Genomic DNA, 17,249 nt, shown 5'->3' with positions numbered 1-17,249 from the left:
TTGCATTTCATGTGCAGTCGCACGCGAGTTAGCAAAGTTCTAAATTTGCATGTTCATCGAACTTTCCCATAGTTTCACAATCAATTCGCATTTTGATAGAATAGATTTTTCTTCGTCAGAGAAGGAACATGCTTTATCATGTAGAAAGGAGTTGAAATAATTGGGGCGGTAAAGGTGGGAGTGAACGTGTTGTATTTGATGGGGCGAAATTGTCGTGATGGGAGCGAACTTGTAACAGGATGAAAACTACCTGAGGCCATACGGCAGACGAGAACATGGCGTCGCAAATAGGTTTGAAGTCATAATCCGCCATGGACTCAAAAAATTCCGTCAAGCGCATGATAGCCATCTGTCGGATTGTTTTCAGCTGCGAGATCAGTGATGGTTGCACCTAAAAGCAAGAAAAAATAATTAAGAATATACATATAAACCTAATGCACTGTATTAGAAAAAGTTTTAAGGGTGCCGCCGTGTACCACAGATTCAGAAAGTGGCAGAGTGGAGAGGGAAGTTCGATTGAGGGTAAAGTGCTGCTTATTAGTTTTGGAGTGGCTACCTCACTGAAAACTAATTACTTGACGTATCCTGAGTTATACTGGAATTAGTTTTTCTATAAACTTAAAAATTAGCACGTTAAAAAATGGGCTTCAAAGTTCGACTGGCAACACGAAATCAAATTGTCAAGTAAAGAGTGGTAAGAGTACCTACTGCTAAAGAGCAACGTACGTGTAGTTTAACGTTGGTAACCACTTGTTAAGAACGACTTTAGCACTTAAAGTCAAAATGGACGATTCGATCGAGGCCCTGGGATTAGGAGCAGTGGCTAAAGACTTCAATCAAAGGAAAACTTTGAACGTTTAATAAAGGGCATCTTATATGCTAGAAACTACAAAGTGTTTCCATTATCCTCTGAAGGTAACAAACCTTTTCCCGATGTTCCAGAGCAAATACGCATGTCGAGAGCAAAGACAAAATAATTTGCAGAATGGAAGGAAGAAACGACCTCGCCAGGTTGCCCAGCTTATCCAGGATTTGAGACACCATTCCCAGAAATCCTTGCTGTTTCTTTAGAGGGACAACACGGGAGAGGTCTGTTGCCACGGTAACAATCACACTTGCATCATCTGCTGAAATAAGAAATCAAAAGTCAAACAGTGATTACCAGAACAAATTTTTTTCACTTTAGTGCGACGAAGGGATCGGGCCAATATACTTATCTTGAGAAAAAGAAAACTTGCGACTTGAGCAGGCCTGGTAGATACAGAGAGCCACCTACATGAAAACCTATGATGAAGAGGAGATCCTTTTTACCTCTACAAAGGTGTTTAAATGGCGCAAAAATCAGGTCCATGAAAATTTGTATCTCTTTTTGAGGACAAGAGGCCAGGAACCTTAACACGACAGCTCGCCTCACTCCCACGCCTGCTCGTCCTCCACTTCCTGTACCGGTCAGTCTTTGCATCTTGCCGTACAAGAGCCTGGGTATCAGAAACAAAACAGCGTGTGTCACATACATTCAAAGTGAATCTGTAAAAGTAGATATTGGTAGAGTTGAAGTTCCGAACGTTGGCTCTTCGGCAGAGAAAAAGGAGCAAAATTTACCATCAGGCGGTCAAATATACCTCATTAAAGAAAAGCAAAACATTGAGCAGTTTGCTACGAAAGTATTCAGCAACTAACCTTATGAGCACTGGCATTAGTCCATCGCGATGACTCATCGTCACAATGCCGCTATCCTCGTCAACTGAAAAGTGTGCCATCTCATCTCGAAAGTTCTCATCGCCTAACAAGCGCTCAATAGCCTCTTTGTACGGCTCTAGATAATCAAACTTGTAAGTCCACAGGCACTGTACTGCAAGCTTTTGTACTTCAGCCTCTCTATGAGTTAAGAATCTCAAGTATAACTCCCTTAACTGGGGTTCTTTAAAGAGAGCTTTCGGGTTCTTGAAAGCTGCAAAGAGGCTCAGATGAGTACAAAGAGACTTTGTGGCCGCCTTATGTCTCTTCTTGTGCAAATTCTCTTGTGGTTTGGAATTGATTTGTTCCACTTCCGTCTCCATGGAGTCTGACTGATCGACCTCTGCCAGGGATCCTTGTGGTTCAGAAAGCTGTTTGACTCGGATGTCTTGAGAGGGAGCAACGTTTTCCATTGCCACAAAGTATTCGTTGCTGTAATAAAGCGAAAATAAACGTACTTAATACATTTATAATGCAGCACACGATCCAAAAACGGACACTTGCATGATGGACTAAATGTGCTGTTAGGTTGAACTTGGGGCGTTTTTCATGTTCTGAAAATCTGAAATACAAGACCGCCTTAAGTATCGTAGAGACTAGAAAACTTGATGAAATGCCACCCTCTAAATTCATCTTACATTCTTCTCTAAACAAAGTAGTATTCACCTCACAAATCGAATAAACAGCGGTACCACATCACGTGATTTCTGCTCGGCGACTTCGGGAAAAGAAGCCATCGCTTTCCACAGCAGATGACGGAAGTTAACAGGATCTTCTCTGGTCTCATCTCGTGAACCCAGTGAAGCCTTATTGTGCTTCTCAAATATTTCATCAAGGCACTTCTTCGAATTACAATCGTCTTGTTCACTATTCTCCATTTCTGGTTGTTCGCTGTTGCTCGTATCCATTTCTTCTACGAGTTTCTTTTCTGAAACGTACATTATTTAGCTGTTATCAGCTGTTACAATGTGGATGCGTAAAGGAAACTAAGGGGAACGTGCAGAGAGACTGTTGAGTCGAGGGAAAAATACATAATTTCCCTCTAAACACCTCAATGAGTGTCACTTAACATTTTTCAACACATTGGAAATCATTCCTTATCGTCAGAAAACAATCGCCGTCATTAGACATTCTTTACAGTCATCATACACCATTCTCACAAGAGCACACTTTTACAAAACTCAAAGTCATAGGACATCATTCACCACCAGTAGTTAACATTCACCATCACTATACATCACTCATTGTCACTTGACATGATTCACCGTAACGGTACAACTGTCACCCTCACTAAACATTATTTACCTTCCTTAGACATCGTTCACCGTCATTAAACATTACAGACCGTCACAATAATTCATCCATTTTTACTGAACATCACTGGATGTCACTGAAAATCACTAGATGTCACTGGACATCACTGAATGTCACTAAACATCATCCACCATCATTAAAAATAATCCACTTTCATTAACCATTATTCCATACCATTCATTATACATGTTTAATCATCAAAAGACACAATTCACCGTTATTAAACATCAATAACCATCATTAGCCATCATCCTTCGTCGCCAGACTTAATTCACCGTCTTAATATAATGCTCTTGCCATAAGCATAAGATTACGACTACATAAAGAGTTAATGGTTGAAAAAACGCACCTACAATTCTACACTATACGTCACACACGCACCTGTTCTGTCAGAAGTTGTGTTGAGTAGCTCACTGAATATCCTCCAAAAGTTCTTGACATTCGAGCCTTGAGCAAAACTTGCAACAATATCAATCACTGGATCCCAAAGGGGACTGAAGTTCACACAAAGCATTCCGCACAAGTAAAGCACAGCAGCATCTCTGTAGAGATCCGCCAGATCGTCGTAAAACGCTGAAGAGAAGCGGATTTTCTGTAGACACACCAGCTTGTCTCTGTACGACTCTAAACGTGTTGGAAGTTCCTCAGAGGCGAGACACGTTTGAAACAACGAGGGCCTTAAGGAGTCAGGGGGCTGCAGAAAAAAAGAGAAGTTCTCTCAGGGACCTACAAGTACACATTCATTGCGGTTAAAAGTTTTTCAAGTTCGCCATGTGCAATCATTGTTAACCGTCTCCACAACTAACACCCTTTGCCCTTTATCGTATGCGTCTACCTTATTGATGTTTGCCCTACTTACTTTGCTATTGTTTCACGATTTCCTTGTAATTTGAGGCAATCATTTATTCCACAAAAAAATAGACTCAGCATATTTTGAGATTACGTTTTCAAGTCAGCTATTAGGAGTACACTTGTATTCCTACTTTCCCTGGATTAGATGCTCTTCTGTCTATCAAAAGGTTACCCGCCTCCAATCCCTCCCCAATCATAGTTGCAGCACGCTACTGATGGGAGCTTTCAACAGTTATAGTACAACAGCAAGCTGTACATGTAGGTACTAGAACAACATTCATCAAAGGTTAATGTGGCACTGCACCTTGTTGTTTGATGAACTCCTTCCAAGCTGCTCAAAACTTGCCAAAATTTTAAGAGTGAGAAGACGCACAAAGTGACTTGAAGAACATAAATTGAGACGGAGGTAGGGAAATATCTGCTGAAGGTTTTCCTCAACAAGGACACCTCCCATGCCGTGCTTCCTCGAGGCTGCCGTAAGTTTATGACAAGCTTGAAGAATGTGGACATTGTCTGGCCAGGATCTGGAAAAAGAGCCACAGGTTAGAAGGTACACTATAGTATTATAATTTAAAACAGACCGAGGACCAACAAATATACATGCCAGGAATTGGAATATCCCAGAGAAGATACAATTTAAAACACCCTTCTTCAAATTACACATACAGTACAAGTACATGGATATAATACAGGACAAAACCATAGTATGGCGTTTCACCTGAGTAGTGATACTATGAACTTGAAGTCCAAATTCTTGCCAATGTCCTCTGCATCAGCCACAATTAAAATGTAAGACTGAATTGCCTGACCTAAAACACTCAAGCACTGGGCATTGCCCCCAGCACTTGTATTTGCCAGCAGGTGTTCACTGAAGACGCCAATAAAACGCAAGAGCTTGTCACAACACCGAGGAACATCTAAAGGACTAAACACCAAGAACAAAGTAGTTAACTTTACAAAACAGTCAGTAAACATTTGCCTATGGTAGATGTAGGTATAGGAGCATGAGCACCTTAGTAAATTAAATTTATTACCTTTACAATATCATTGGGAAATTCATGATTTAGTATTCATTTTTAAAATGTTTTAAGAATTTATATGATTTAGATATTTTGGGCTTTCTATCGTTTTGCTCTTGCAACAAGCCTTTGAGAAATGTTGATTATCTAACATTTGATGTCCCTTTTAGTTAAACAGTTACTTAAAATAATTAATTTTTTTATTAGGGTTTGTTGCTCATGGAATGAACTACCTCCTAACATCCTAGGGAGTCTGACTCCTTGTCAGTCCTTTGCAAGAAAATATTTACTCATTTTTATTATAAGTTCAGTGCTAATTTTTGAACTTGATTATCTTATTTTTATCATGAGTTTAGAGTAATTAGTCTTTGGCACTGATTTTCTTAACTAGGTAATTAATTAACCATAACTTTCACTAAGGCGGCTTACATTAAGAAATCTTGTATTGTGTTTTAAGTTGTTCTCGATTTGATTGGATTGACTTGTTCAACATAATAATTTGGGATTTGTATTAAACGATTAAGACTAAAGAATATCAAATGGAATTCACCTCTACAGGACAAGGGACTGACAATTAAAATGCTTACAAGCCCACATTGTATTTCTAAAAGAATCTTTGGCTTAGAGAAGGAAAGTCTGACCTAAACCATTTTGTTTGATTGTTTTAGGACATTTTAAGTTAAGGAGGAGGTACATAGTACATAGTAAAGAAGAACCCTTACCCACTTCCCACTTCTTTGCATTCAAATTCATAATTATGTACCCTTAAACTCTTATTTCATTCACCCACTCAGGGCGTGAAATTGTACCTAATACAGGCGCCAATGCGACTAAATTTTTTCACTTTGGCGACCAAATCCTGAAAATTAGTCTCCAAATTGGCAACTAGAATGTTTCATCATAACCTTACCTAGAGATATAGTGAATTAAAAAGATTTGCAAAGACAAATCCGAGGAAAACTTCCTCATTAAGTTTGTTTCCAAAACGCAGCAGATGCATCTCGATCGATAACTAGACGCCATCTTGGATTTAGGTGAGCTTAAACATTGCATATCATCCATCCTAGTGTCCCTTTTGTAGCATGTTAAAGATCTTTTCCCTAACTTAATTTCTAGAACGATGACAGCCTAAAAAAAGGTTTTGTTTGTCTTTCAAAATGGCAACCAACTTTTTTTTAATTGGCTACCACTTTGATGAATTTAGGAGCCAAGCGGCTATCAGAAAAAAAATTAATTTCACGCTCTGCCACTCAAGTGTTAGCATTTTGTCCCAGCAAAGAAAACCCAATTAACATTGACCAGGGACTAGTCTGTAAAACATCAATTTGTTTAAAATCTACCATGGTTGTTACATGTAAGTCAACTTAACAACACTAATAAAGAAACCTGGTGAAAGTACCTATATCAGTATAAACATACCTTATACAAGGAATGCATGCAAGAGAACTCCATGTTATGGAAAGCTTGCTTTTATCCAAGACAGCTTTGTTTTCTATTGTTACAGCATCAAGGAACACTTTTAAAATCTTTGCACCTTGCCTGGTGCCACATTTTGGGAAAAAAAGCAACCCTTTCAAGGGTGCCAAATCAAGTCCACTGCTATCTGCAGATGCAGTTTGAAAGATTACTTCTGTCAGAATAAGAATAATATCTTGAATTTTAGATGAACCTTTGAGCAGCTCTTCTTGGCAAAAGTTCAACAAAGAAGGTAAGGCATCTCTCTGGAAATGTTCCCACTTTAACAAACGTCTACAAAACATAAACAACTGCTCTTGACTCTCTATTGTCTTAAATACTTTTGAAGTCAATTGTTTCTGGTGTCTCTCCCTGGAGAGTTCTGTGGAGGATGTTTGCAGGAGTGTTGATATAAGTCCAAACAAGGAAGAGGCTATGTCATCTGACACAAAATCCTGGACAATCATCACCTGAACAACCTTAAAAAAATGATTGAAAATAATCATCATTGCCTGGACAACCTGAAATTAAAAACATAAAAACAAAAAAACAAAACAAAAAATGTGGTCATGCTCCACAAGAAAGTGGAAGGGCAATTCATAAAGCAAGCTTCTTTACGTAGGAAGGGTATTAACACAAACAGTAGTTCCCCGCTTCTCTAGAAATCTCAGTTTTTTATTAAAAGTGCAATGCGCATTAACAGCATAAAGGACCATTCCACAAAAGCAAAAACAATTGGCTGACTCATACACACTAATGACAGGTGTGAGCACACATATGAACATCTTATTTATGTGTCTAGGTGCACACTGTATGACAAGATCATTATGCACAAGGTATTTTGCTTGAGCTTTATGACTTACTTATCTTTGAGCTGCATTGTAAGCAACAAGTCTAGTGCTATTCCCCTTGCATGGGATAGCCTTAGCCATCTCAGGTAACCGTCTTATGAGGTTTGCCCAAACAATTTGCTGATAAACTATAATTATGTAAATTCTGGATGGCTTGCCTAGCAACAAACACAAAATGACATGGCCAATATATACACGTACTTACATCACATATCTTTATTGGGTCTGAAATCAAGCTACCAGACTTGTAGGAAACCCAAACATTAGTCAGCTGTAGAGTGAAACCTATCTGACTCTGCAGAGAACCTGCTTGATCAAAGTCGTGCTGTTTTTTATTCCAAATGCTCCATAACCTCTCCAATTCCATAACCAAAGTTTTTTCCACCACTGAGCAATGTTCCTTGACTGTGTATTTTGCCATACTGTTGAGCATGTGCACAAGTGACTGGTAAACCTTTCAAGGTGAAAAAGAAGACAGAGAAGAAAAGAATTAATCAATTCTGATGATTCACTTCATGATAAGATGCTTTCAGTGAGTTTGATCCTTCTAAAAGCAAACTTTGCTATTTAAGGTTAGAAGAGAGTTGACAGTATTTGAATTTCTCTGACACAAAGACTTAACAATCTCTATCTTATTCAGTATTTAACCTTTTACTCTATAACATCAGTATGCATATTCTCCATACTACTCCCTCAACATTTCCTAAGGCTCTGACAGGGAGAATTTGTTCAACTATCAAGAACTTCTTTAGTTGGTGATCATCTCTTTAATTCTCATGACCTTAATGTGTGATTCAAGGGTGATGTTGTGAGGAGAAATAAGATGTTAGTCACTCTTCAGGGTTAAAAGGTAAATAAGCTGTACATACCATTTCCCATTTCAAACTAGTAGCTACTGACTTGCTTTGAAAGGCTCCAGTTTTTGAAAACAAGACAGGTAAAACAGAATCTGTGGCCGAGTGAAACTGCTTTTTGACTCCTTTTATCATTTCAAAACACAAGAATCCAAGTCCCTGACACAAGTCTGGCTGTGCTTCGAGTGTGCTGAAAATTATGTCAAAGAGTTTGCTACAGTCTTTGCTTTTCCTCATGAGGAATGAAAAACTCTCAGCTGCAAACTGCTGGATGTAGTATTTTTGTTCACCCATAAGTAGCGGACTGTACAAACTGAAAAATAAATTAAAATTATCCATAATAATTGTAGGTGTAGGGTCACTAATATGGATAACACGCACACAGAATCAAAATGCAAAATGACAAGCATCATTAATTGCTGAATGCAAAATTATAATGGCAAGAGTAAAAATGACTGGTAAAAACTTGATGGCTGTCCATTTACAAATTTTAATCAGCTACACATATTGCTTTATATTTCTCATCTAATCACTGTTTCTGTTAGCAAGCTAATGATCTGGCTGGTGATTTTCTTATATGATACTCTAACCCACATAGTCATATAGGAATGAAACTGGAATTGTGTCATTGACTATAATTAATTGAAACCAGGTTCAAATTAAAGAACAGACAAAAACATTTCCACAAACTAAGCCTAGACCAACTTAGATTCAAAACAGTGTTCCTGAATTCTATATAAGTCCACCAACAAGAATGGTTCATATATCCCAAAGGTTAACAGATTTTCAGGGGGCAGAAACCCACATTCACCTACCTGAAGATATGTTGGATGTCTTTCACCATATATCTCCAGAGAAACTTAAAGAGATAGCTCAGAGTTGCAAATATACACTCCAGAGTATGAGTATCTTGCCAAGAGCGGTTCAGTAGTGATATAAATATATTAAAGAAGCTACTGAAGTAAGGATAGAAGTCGCTTTGCAAGTCTCTGGCCAGCTGAACGACCAGATCCAACAGGGGCTCCAAAGCGAGACTTCCATTCACTTGTAGATTAGTTTTCAATCGCTCTATAACTTCGTTCTTGTGGTGGACAAGCTGGGCTAGACTTTGAACATATTTTCTGACTTCTGAGGAAAATTGTTGAAAGTGTAGAGTGCAATTCAGCTCCGTCCATTTGGCAAGTGATTCACAAAAGAACGTGTCTTCATCCTCTGGTGTCTCAGTGCTTCTTTGGATTCTGTGAGTCACATCGATTTTAATAGCTGAAATGCGCTCGAAAAATCCTTTAAACCTGTGTGTATTTGTTTCTTTTCTCTTCACCATGATGTTTTATGTGTTTTAAGACCAAGAAACACCCTTTGAAACGAATAAACCTTTAAGAAATAGTCACCATGTGACTCCGACACTGAACGGCCGCCATGTTGACTTTTTTTTTCCGATAGCGACTGGATTCGAATTATCAAATTGGAACCCAGTCTTCATGTTTTTCTTTCTCTCTATTATACCGCTGGCCACTTTGCCGACAGCCGGATTAGAGCAAAAAATATCACTGTGCTGAATCGATCTACCTTCTTCTAGGGGCTGAGGCGATAATGTTTAGCCTGATGATTCTCATGATAGTCGGGAACTAAGCTCTGGGCTTCTCCATAGTAATCGTAGGAGGTAAGTTTATGAAGAAACTGTTGTGCTGCGTCGGTGGGAGAATATAACAGAATAATTTAGTACCATCAATTGAGTTGATAACGTAAATAGGCCTCCGTAAACAGTTTAAAAGCTGACGTTTCGAGCGTTAGCTTTCGTCAGCTTTTAAACTCTTTTACAGTGGCCAATTTACGTTATCAACTCAGTTGATAATACTAAATTACCCTGTTAATCGTAGGTGTACCGAGGATCGTTCCGTCGGGTTCTCTTTTTTGAACTTTTGTGGTCGTTTTTCAAGTATTGCACATTTACAGTTCATGGAGCCCGAAAGAGACAGCACAATCCCAATCCATAATCCTGATGGTATTCTAGGGTCGATTATAATCGGAATAATTTGAAATATGCCCCACGCACAATAGTAGGGGGGAGGGGGGGGCGGGGCGAAGGGGAAGGGCACATCATCGTTTTTGCAAACAAAATTCACAGAGATGCACTGAAAAGCCTAACGGACAGTCTTTGCATCGGGCTTCAGAGGTCTTGATAAAGGTTGAATTGGAAAATAAAGACACATTTTTAGTAAAATGTACATAGTTACTTTCAGAATGGAATATTCCTCGATTAGCTGAAAGCTCTGATTGGAACACGACAAGCCTAAAAGGAAGAGTAGGAAAGGAGAAAAACAAGGAATGGGTCTTTAAAAAGGGATGGGTGGGAGAGAAAGGGATGGGTGTGAGAGAAAGGGATGGGTGTGAGAGAAAGGGATGGGTGTGAGAGAAAGGCAAATCTGACCGTTATCTCATCGCGAGAAAAGCGCAAACGTGTGGCTACCGCTTTCTGTACTGAGATAAAAGGAGAAAGCTGCTCCACGTGAACTTTTCAGAAGAGTTTTAATTCCACCGCAAGTCCAAAATGATCAGAAACCGACGAGTTTCTTTTCGTCCTAAGTTTTATAATTTCTTTCTTCACTACTGCGACATTGGAGCTGGTGAAAATTGCATCAAAGTTTCCGTGTTCGATGCTAGTTTCCATTCTAACTTGAAATACAGACTGTAGGCCAACCACGCGCATGGTTTCTAGGAGCTTTTTATATTCCTCACTACTTTTACTAGTAGTAGCATGATGATTGTCAATATTGAAGTCTCCAGCCACAACGATGTGTGAGCCTGTACTGAAGTTTTGGACGGCCTCGGCGATTTCCTTCGCTTGTAAGACTCTGGCATCAACTCCATGAGGATCTAAGTGGGTATTGATGACATAGAGATGCTGATGTTGGAATAAAAACTCGCCTATGACAAATCCCCTAAAGTCTGCCACTTGGGGAACCGAATAGTGACGGTAACGAGTTGAAAATGTGTTTATGAGCTGGATCCGACTAAATATGACAATACCACCACTTTGTCCGAAATAAGGCGCTGAAAAATCTGCAATTGATGTCCTGTAATGAAATCCGCGCTTTTCCATTGCTTTAACCAGAAGTGATGCACATTTTGAGACAACAGCCACTCCTGTATTCAAGATGTAAGCCTCCTGAATGAGTGCAACGTCAAAATCTTTAATGCCTTCTGCAAGACCTTCAATCCTTTCGGAGACGTCCCACATCACATGAGGCTTCAAAAAGTCACACCATAAATTATGAGAAATGAGGCGCAGGGACTTTTCCTCGCTGAAAGATCTATTTTTACTTTTTGTAATATTGCCCTGGATAATCTGATGAAGCAAAAGCCGTGTTTCATCATCCAGTCCTCCAGTCATAATATTTGAAACAAACAAAAATGTCATGACAGCACAAACTAAGAAGGCACAGAAAGACTTGATATTTGACAGCCAAAGTGATTTCCTGCAATTGTAGAAAAGAAAAAAAAACTCACCATCAATCCACGATTGGAACAACGTTACGACAAAACCAATTACTGGAACTAAGTTGAGGTATCTTGGGTCTTTTTTCTTTAACAAGCTAAATTTCCTTCAAATTGAGGGAATCCTTATAATGTTATTTGGGCAAGGGTGGGGTATGATCGAAAATTTGCATAAAACAGTTGACTAGCTCACAAGGTCTCTCTCGCCATGGGAACGAGATTGACTCGTAAACAAGGCAACTATTAATCTCTCCGTAAGTACATCGTGATACCTTAGGCGAGACCTAAAAGTCTAAGCGAGAAAGTTTCGGTGAAAATTTCGCTACACACAGATCTAAATAAGAAGCAAGTACAATTGACTGATTTAAATTTCGATATCGACAACCGGTATTCGAATGACAGGTGGAATATACACAGAAAATTTCCAAGCACCACGTTGCTAGTGCTAAATATATCTAAAAACAAAATATATGCCAGTTGTGAAAAGCTACAAACCTTCGTTTGCCGAAAGAATCTTTAGTGGACCAAACCGTGAACCGACTAGCTACGTTCATTAATTTAAGTGTATTTTGTTGTTGTTATGTTGGGTTATATATGTTTAACTCATTAATTCATTTAACATTGTAAAACTGAAGTTTCGTGCGTCACCGGTCACAAACGTATATCAATTTACTTCTTGTCTTGCTTTGGGAAAAAAATAAGCAGATTATTGAGATCTTATGATAACACAGCTAAAATTACAAATAATGTTCATACATAATTTAAATCACCGATGGAGCGATGCCAAGTCAGAAGTTGAGGAGATTAAGTTAAAGTTTTCGTGTGAGTATATGGGGAACGAATTTTGATTCAGCTACATAGTCCTTACAAGGCTGAATTGTCTAATGCCTGTAAATTTACCGTTGGCGAAAGATTTTCCAATAATAATAGTGTTTGTGAACGTCGGACAATACCGGCTCGGTGCTTGAATATTATAAACACAGATTTACCGCACTGCTTAAAATGCGAGTCAAGACACTCAATTCGACCGTCTAAACGGAAAATGAAAGAACCAGCCGAATTCGAGAAATGCCTTAATAGAATGCCTACACTGCAGTGAAAATTTAGATCTAATGAAATATACCGTGGCGGAAAATTACCATAAAGATTTACCGTACTTACTGCGATTTCATTCAGTCCCTTAAGATTTAAAGATCTTTGTTACGAGTAAAGAAGGTTATAGTTCGATGTGAGGTTCTCTGTGAAGTGCTTTTAAAGTTAAAAATGCCAGTAACATCGCCAAAGGCCAGAAGATCCAAGAAACAGGGAAACAGTGGCACGATTTTCCGAAATGAATGTTGACATGGACATCCAGCGGTCATGAATATGGCGTTATTTTGAGCGGCGAGTCAATCACTGCTTTGTTATTTGCCGATAGAACAAAGGACGACGTATGAGGGCGCAATATAGCATCACATTATTTTAATGATTGTGTCGGTTCTTAAAGAAATAGCCCTCTTAGAGGTCATGTAGTTACTATGTTCATAGTTGAAGTTTTTGTTTGTTTGTTTGTTTTTTATTTCTAATAAAGATTAGGAAATGGTTTTGGCATAAAATGTCTTGAATGTTTGTTTGTGTTGGCAGGTGTTACTTTGAAAGTCGAATTCTGTTCGAGTTCTGTTTGGATGTACATGTCAGGCGGGGAAATCGGCTGCTTGGGACAAAGCAGGTTTCAAAAATTTTGATTTTACTGGTCAAATCTGCATTATTCTCAAGCGTGACATATCAATCACTCGAATTGCGTTACCTTCCTTTCCATGGAAGTTCTGCTCATGATCATGATGATTTCTGAATTTTCCAACATCTGAAATATTCATTTTTTTCTTCCAAGTTTTTACCGCTTTCAAGGTTATAAAATTCGAGGACTGATCCGTTCTGAAAAACGCTCGGCACCTTTTAGTACCATGAAAGGCTCATGTGTATGTCTATCCGTGAGAGGAGCGTACAAGCAGATATGGCAATTTTCTCTACCAAGCTTTCTAAACAAAAGACAATATTCTGCTCTTCTCAGGGGATCAGTAACACTGAGAACACCAGGGACCATGATGCAGAGTTGGCGACCAAATAAGAAGAAAAGCAATGAAAGGCTACTGAGAGAAACCAACTCATTTTTAAATATGTGCCCAAGTGACGAAAAAAATTTAACTGCGTGTTAAAATTCTGACTGCTGTTATAAGATTCCACGGCCGAACCAGGAGCGAAGTAGCTCACAAGGCAATTGCGTAACGAAAAGAAAGGTCAAATCCGTAAAACTTCAAAAGATGATAAATCAGCTGCTTAATATGGTTACAATATAGCCAAATGGCAGCCCAACGAAATTGTGAAATTCAACTTGATGAAAAGAATTAAAAAATTGCTTACGCGGCGCCAGAAAATATTTCCATATCCGACTAACGTGGGTTGTAGCGTAAACGAAGACCCCCGAAAACAACGACCCAAGACCCAAACACAAAGACCTACGACCCGAAAACGAAGACTCCTTTATCTTTATTTGACATGATCTTGTTGCGGTTTCTCGCCGGAGATTAAATCTTTCTAAGAGCTATGAAGTATGCAATCAAACACCAGTTTTTTATAAAAAGATTCCGAACTGCGAAGACCCAAAATGAAGACCATTAAGAACCATGTTTATCTACTGGATTATTCCTAATGCTCACTTTACCTTTCCAGTCGGCACAAGTTCGTTCAAATGCTAAATTGACGGCTTCTCAATCGATTCACTGACTTCAAAGGGCGCTATAATTAGTTTCTCCTTCTTCTCCTTCTGCCAAAGGCCAAATTCTTTGGTGATATACTAATTTGTAATTTCGCTTTTTTTTTTTTTTTTTTTTTAAATTAAACTGGTGAATGATCACGTTGCGAGCAGAGGAGTTACCAAGCTTTTGACTGTTTTTCATCGGTGAAGCCATAGAGCCTGACGCTCACTTCCCTTATCAAAATCATGAAAGGATCTTCGTTTTCGGGTTTTAGGTTCGTTTGTAAGGTCTGCAGGGTGTATTCTGATCAAGGATGGGGCTAAAAGAAGATAAAACATACCATTTTAGCCTACGGCATGCGCCGACAGACGCCATTTTTTAATTACTTTGATAACTCTATGTACTCAGGCAAAAATTTCGCCCTTTGTATCACCGCAAGATATTTTAGCAGAAGACAATAGAATGACTTTAGGGACAGAGGCAAAGTGAATAGTGGAGGCTCTGAAACAACATGGACATGAATGCATTAAAAATTAGTTGATTTTTATCAGAAATCTACTAGCGACTGACGAAAGAATTTTCTTTTGCTAGTATATTAAACTACACTGCAATCAATAAATAATAGTTTGAAAAATATATAGACTACATAAGTATTAATTTGGGTTTTTCTCTCGCTGGTAATTTGTAATATCAATTCTGGAGTCTTAAGAATCATATCATAAAACTTAACCTGACACTTCTTACGAACCCCCCACCCCCCCCCCCCAAAAAAAACGGAAAAAAACCATTTGATATTGCGCGGCTTACCTTGCCGAGATTCGAATTCGCACAGGGAATCTCAAACTCTTCGCTCTCAAGTGAAGAGTTGTGCCCTCTACATGTGAACCTGTTAAAAACAAGTTTTATTCTAATGAACTGGCATATTGTTCCCCTGGTGAGACCGTCACCAAGACTCTTAAGATGAGGTACAAGTGGAGAGAACTCAAAAGAAAGTAATGCGTTATGATCTACTGGGAAAGCATCCTATCCGTTCACCACAAGTAGGAAAAAAGAGGCAGGTCAGGAAACTGTTTAAACAATTCCGGTCAATCCGGATTCTTAACAAGGTATGAGTTGTCGATAAGAGAACAGACCACGCTAAACCACCGTCGATTCGTTTTTTTTTTTACCACAATATCGACGTCAAATAAAACGATTCTTTCAGTGTGTGACCAGGATCGTGACAAGTTGACGGCAGCGTTGTCTGTACTCTTATCGACAACGGAAATTGGCGAATCAGATTACGCCATTATTGCGGCGAAATTTACTTTCGAACACCGACTACCTGATTGGAGCAATTTCCAACCTAGAGCCTTTTAATATCACTGGAAGTGGACAATAAATAGGACAAGCCAAAGATTCCCGTAAGAGCCAATTGGCGATAGACCTTACGCAAGGTTTATCTTGTCAACCTTATCTTCATCCACTTATAAAACTGCGGCGAAAAAGCCATAATCCCTAACCAAAGTCATTTTTTTTTGGACATCCTAACAACTTTTTACCATACATTCCTTTCTGGCGAGTTGCAATGTTTGCCCCATGGCAATCCCAGAAACCTGTGCGTAAACGCAAGGATCCGATTACTAACAACTCATTCATCAGATCTAAAAAAGGCATTTTTACTTAATATTTTCAACGGTTATACACTTCAAAACAAAATTCCGTGTTTGCTTATCAAAAATAAGTAAACAGCTTTCTTTACTCTAGGCATATATAATCAGAAAACAAATTGATCACAAGCCGAGGATACCTTATTGCTTTAATTTTTATGTGAGTATTTGCTATAACTGAATTCTACTTCAAGGACTTGACATTATCAATTTACAATTTTTTTTACGATTTTTTTGCTGCTCTCACTTAGAAACACCTTTAAAGCTTTTCAAACTAGTTCCTTTTTTCAGTACGTGAGTGACTTGTCTAAGAGTTTTGGCCAGGGAAAGGTTTACAAATGCGCTATTCTTATCATTTAAATCCATGTTTGACTTTACATGCAGGATAGACTTTTTAGTTTGTTAATCAAAGTTCACGTCTCACCTAACTATCATTTTTGGATTTTTTCCGTGACCAGTGCAACACAACAGGTATGGAAAACACTTTCAAACCAACGAGAACAGGTACAATTGAATTAAGCATTATATGAAGTAACTCGTCGACACGATGGCGTTTGTTTCATAATAGTAATTCATTTGGAGATATCATTTGCATTTTTAAAACATTTTCCCTCTTTCAAGGCAGGAACAAGTTATTCACAACTAGTTGTACCTGGTAAGGGCAACTGCAATAGCTCTTTTGTTTCGTCTCATCTGAAGTTGGGGTTCAGATGTTGTCTTTGTAAGAACCATGCATGTCAAAGATGTAAATAACCTGCCTTACAATAAGCATTAACTAATCAAGGTGAGTTTTTGAAAGGAGGTCAATAAGTCCTTTAATTAATTGTTTGGGATTAACACCAGGGGAGGAACAAGGAGGTTGAATTTGGCTCACACACAAGCGGTAGACAAAGAGAAATTGGAGATACCTGGGGAGAGTTAATTTACGGCGCTTCCGTAAGAGCAAACAGATTGCCTTCCCTAACACATAATCGACTAATTTACGGATTGAGATTGCCGAATTTAAGAGCCCATTTGTAAATTATATGGTATTGCAGTTCTCAGAAATCCGATTGTAGATAGTAAATTGCCTTTGTCAACGCAAATTCATGAATATGATGCCCTCACCTCCGCTTATCCGAGCCTGTAGAATGGTAAACGCTGGACATTGTCTGTTTAAAGTGATTGCATCTTCCGTTTCCTTGTCATTTCCGTTAAATTGAAAAGAGTTCGCTGCTTTTCAGCATAGATTACATAAACGGAGAACGATTCAGAATTTCCTATCAAATTGGAGCCACTTGTCAAA

At 38.7% G+C, this 17,249-nt stretch overlaps 2 protein-coding genes across 6 annotated transcripts in view; both read right to left on the bottom strand.

Annotated features, from left to right (window-relative positions):
* LOC113673491 (small subunit processome component 20 homolog) overlaps window positions 1–9,530 on the bottom strand; it is a 31,537-nt gene extending 22,007 nt beyond the window's left edge. For 2 of the 3 annotated variants that reach the window (XM_089195775.1, XM_089195777.1), the window contains exons 1-12: window positions 8,898–9,518; window positions 8,098–8,395; window positions 7,434–7,682; window positions 6,342–6,856; window positions 4,622–4,828; window positions 4,208–4,427; window positions 3,433–3,745; window positions 2,404–2,665; window positions 1,681–2,169; window positions 1,312–1,478; window positions 925–1,127; window positions 251–391 (exon numbers count right to left, since the gene is read on the bottom strand). In XM_089195775.1, coding sequence (XP_089051901.1) covers window positions 251–391; window positions 925–1,127; window positions 1,312–1,478; window positions 1,681–2,169; window positions 2,404–2,665; window positions 3,433–3,745; window positions 4,208–4,427; window positions 4,622–4,828; window positions 6,342–6,856; window positions 7,434–7,682; window positions 8,098–8,395; window positions 8,898–9,406 — 3,573 coding nt within the window. In that variant the 5' untranslated portion in view covers window positions 9,407–9,518. Of the gene's footprint in view, window positions 1–250; window positions 392–924; window positions 1,128–1,311; window positions 1,479–1,680; window positions 2,170–2,403; window positions 2,666–3,432; window positions 3,746–4,207; window positions 4,428–4,621; window positions 4,829–6,341; window positions 6,857–7,433; window positions 7,683–8,097; window positions 8,396–8,897 lie in introns of all 3 variants that reach the window. The other variant, XM_089195776.1, reaches the window with a different exon arrangement.
* Window positions 9,531–10,594: 1,064 nt separating this feature from the next.
* On the bottom strand, window positions 10,595–17,231 carry LOC113673410 (uncharacterized). 3 transcript variants are annotated; one of them, XM_089196263.1, is made up of 2 exons: window positions 17,072–17,231; window positions 10,595–11,561 (listed from the first exon to the last, which is right to left on the bottom strand). In XM_089196263.1, the coding sequence occupies exons 1-2, from the start codon at window positions 17,110–17,112 to the stop codon at window positions 10,601–10,603; spliced, it is 1,002 nt and encodes a 333-aa protein (XP_089052389.1). In that variant the 5' UTR covers window positions 17,113–17,231; the 3' UTR covers window positions 10,595–10,600. The 3 variants fall into 3 exon arrangements, with proteins under 3 accessions (XP_089052389.1, XP_027045604.2, XP_027045603.2); XM_027189803.2 differs by lacking the exon at window positions 17,072–17,231 and adding an exon at window positions 12,742–13,499; XM_027189802.2 differs by lacking the exon at window positions 17,072–17,231 and adding an exon at window positions 12,076–12,727.
* Between the last annotated feature and the right edge of the window lie 18 nt (window positions 17,232–17,249).

This window comes from Pocillopora damicornis, chromosome 2 (assembly GCF_964200805.1).
Source record: "Pocillopora damicornis chromosome 2, jaPocDami1.2, whole genome shotgun sequence".
Taxonomy (NCBI): domain Eukaryota; kingdom Metazoa; phylum Cnidaria; class Anthozoa; order Scleractinia; family Pocilloporidae; genus Pocillopora; species Pocillopora damicornis.
The sequence above is the reverse complement of the archived record's forward strand: the minus strand, read 5'-3'. Positions and strand labels throughout refer to the sequence as shown.

Coding starts and splice junctions, on each gene's coding strand:
- LOC113673410 (XM_027189802.2), bottom strand. CDS start 12,134: ATGAACGTAGCTAGTCGGTTCACGGTTTGGTCCACTAAAGATTCTTTC. Junction 11,562..12,075: donor GATTCTTTCGGCAAACGAAG/GTTTGTAGCTTT, acceptor CTACAATTGCAG/GAAATCACTTTGGCTGTCAA.